This window comes from Phytophthora parasitica (genome assembly GCF_000247585.1).
Source record: "Phytophthora parasitica INRA-310 unplaced genomic scaffold supercont2.1, whole genome shotgun sequence".
Taxonomy (NCBI): Eukaryota; Oomycota; class Peronosporomycetes; order Peronosporales; family Peronosporaceae; genus Phytophthora; species Phytophthora nicotianae.
In genome coordinates this window covers 1274371-1276549 of record NW_008634126.1, presented here as the reverse complement: position 1 = coordinate 1276549, position 2179 = coordinate 1274371, and the positions used below count along the sequence as shown (strand labels likewise).

Below are 2179 nucleotides of genomic sequence, written 5' to 3'. Positions count from 1 at the left end.
GCATGGACAATTTAGTTCCCCATTTGTGAGGTTTATCTTTCATGTACACCCGCATTCTGTTGAACGTTGACCGCGAAGGCAGCATTGCCTCATCGAAGGCCATGATGCCAGGAGGTATGAAGGCAGCTTGAAAACGGGTTTGAAGTGCGTCGATCACCGGACGCAACTTCCAGACACGCTAGCACCAGCGTCGGCATCGTTGGGGCTGAAGTGAAGGTTTCGTGAAATATGCATAAAGCAGTCACGCCCCATGTATCGGCCGAAACAACCGCGAGGAATCGCTCCCTCGTCTGTAGTTCGCCAGTGGTTCGGCAGCTTTTCTTTGTTGGGAGCTATAGCGCGCGCAAGCAGCAGTCCGACGAAGACGCACAAGTCTTGAGCAGTAATTGGCGCAGCCCTCACAAGATCTGCCTTGATCGTCTCTTTATAACTCCTCTTGAACTCGGGATGCTTTTTCTCGCGAGCCACTTGCTTGGCGTGTTGACCATAGACAGGTTCCTCAAGTTTTGACTCGAAATAGTTGTTTGACTCGTCCGCAATCTCTTCCCACAGCCCTGGCTGCATGAAGTAGAAGAAGGCACCCATTGGGGTCGTGGGGGCTGTGAGCGCCCTTGGAGTTGGTCCAGACACGCCGGAGAACAGATTGGGGTAGTCCGCTTGCACTTCGCTGACGGAGCGAGCTTGGTAGGGCTCCATCAAGTAGTCGCATGGAGTGTGAGTAACCAGGTTGGACCATCCCTGGACACCCATGTCCTCCAAAAAGCTGTCCGAAACCTCACCGGAAGCAATGTTATCAATTCCACCCAGTCCGGAAATCAAACTGATTTCGAAATGCATTTCTAAGGGGACTGGTAACGGCATGTCGGCTTCATCATCCCCATCGACAGAAGACACCTCGTCGTCTCCCTCGTCGTTCTCCCCCGTCGTTCTCCCCATCTGACTTAAACTGCGTGTACGCACTCGGGGCGTCTGTTTCTGCAGTGATATTGGGGTCATCTGTACAGTAATATCGTAGGTACATGTTTGGCAGTAATCACTAACGTGTATGTACAAGTTCCACTAACCTTGCGTGGCCTCGACAGTTCCATCTAGGCCTCCGACTGCTGGAGCGTTCCCTTCTGATCTCGATTCAATGGACGCGCTGCCGGAAGCGCTCGATTCATTGTTCACATCGTTAAACAGTAGTGCAAGATTGCGCCTGCGTGATGGCAAATCTAGTACAGAATAATCACGTATCATACAAGATTAAGCAGAGTCATTAACGTGTACATACAAAATATACCTTCATGGGTGTTCTCGCACTCAATATCATCTGCGTCGTCTTCTTCTGCATACGTCGTATCGTGCGAGGACACACCCAGAATGATCTCAGGTGTAGCTTTACGAGATGTTCGGTGGGGGCTCGACGGTGGTGCACTAGTGGGTAAGCTTTCCACATCACTCAAAGCTGTACCAAAACGATCAATACATCTTTAGCCGACAGCAAACCTGTATCATACAACGTTACAAACACAAATCTTCCGTTCTGGACGCTGCAGCTTTAGGCGCTGCCGAGGAGGCCTCGTCACTCACCGTGCTGCTGCACACTGTTATCGTAGAGATCGCTTTCGGCTTACTTGTCGCTTTGGCTGCCTGCTTCTTCGTCTTGGCGGGGCGTGCTGCAGATTGCTTCGCTTCCGCCGATTTCGCCGCTGCAAGCTCAGCTGCACACAACAGAGGGTAAAAAAGAGTCGCAACCTTACCAAGCACGCACACATACCGAGATCGACTTCATCAAGGTAGGCCATTAACTCGATCTCTCCTACGAAGAAGTCCACGCCGCGGACGTCTTTCTTCGTATTTCCAGGTTTCAGGTAGGTGAAATCGACTGACAGACCAGTGGGCCGCTTCGTAGTCCATCCTGCTTTCTTCAGTTCTCGCCATCGCGCTTGAAAGGCCATTTTCGATCGGGACTCGGGGGGTCTGCGTGTCAGCCGGCGAATCTGGAAGTGATAGAAGATCAGTGGTTGTCGGCATTTCGTCGTCCAAAACGTATATGCGATACGTTGGCACAGCTGTTGCCTTTGAAATATGATGCTGATACTGACTTGTCCATGTACCACCGTGGTATTTCTTGGATACACTCCCTACCCCTTGGTGATTTGAAGTTTGTATCGTCCAATACAAAAATCAAGGTTAA

General features: G+C 51.0%; 1 protein-coding gene across 1 annotated transcript; it reads right to left on the bottom strand.

The window, feature by feature from the left end:
* Nucleotides 1-1059: 1059 nt before the first annotated feature.
* Nucleotides 1060-1940, bottom strand: PPTG_00319 (hypothetical protein; the record flags this gene model as incomplete). Its single annotated transcript, XM_008891699.1, has 4 exons — nt 1060-1214; nt 1283-1447; nt 1512-1703; nt 1760-1940. The coding sequence occupies 4 exons, from the start codon at nt 1938-1940 to the stop codon at nt 1060-1062; spliced, it is 693 nt and encodes a 230-aa protein (XP_008889947.1).
* Nucleotides 1941-2179: the final 239 nt, after the last annotated feature.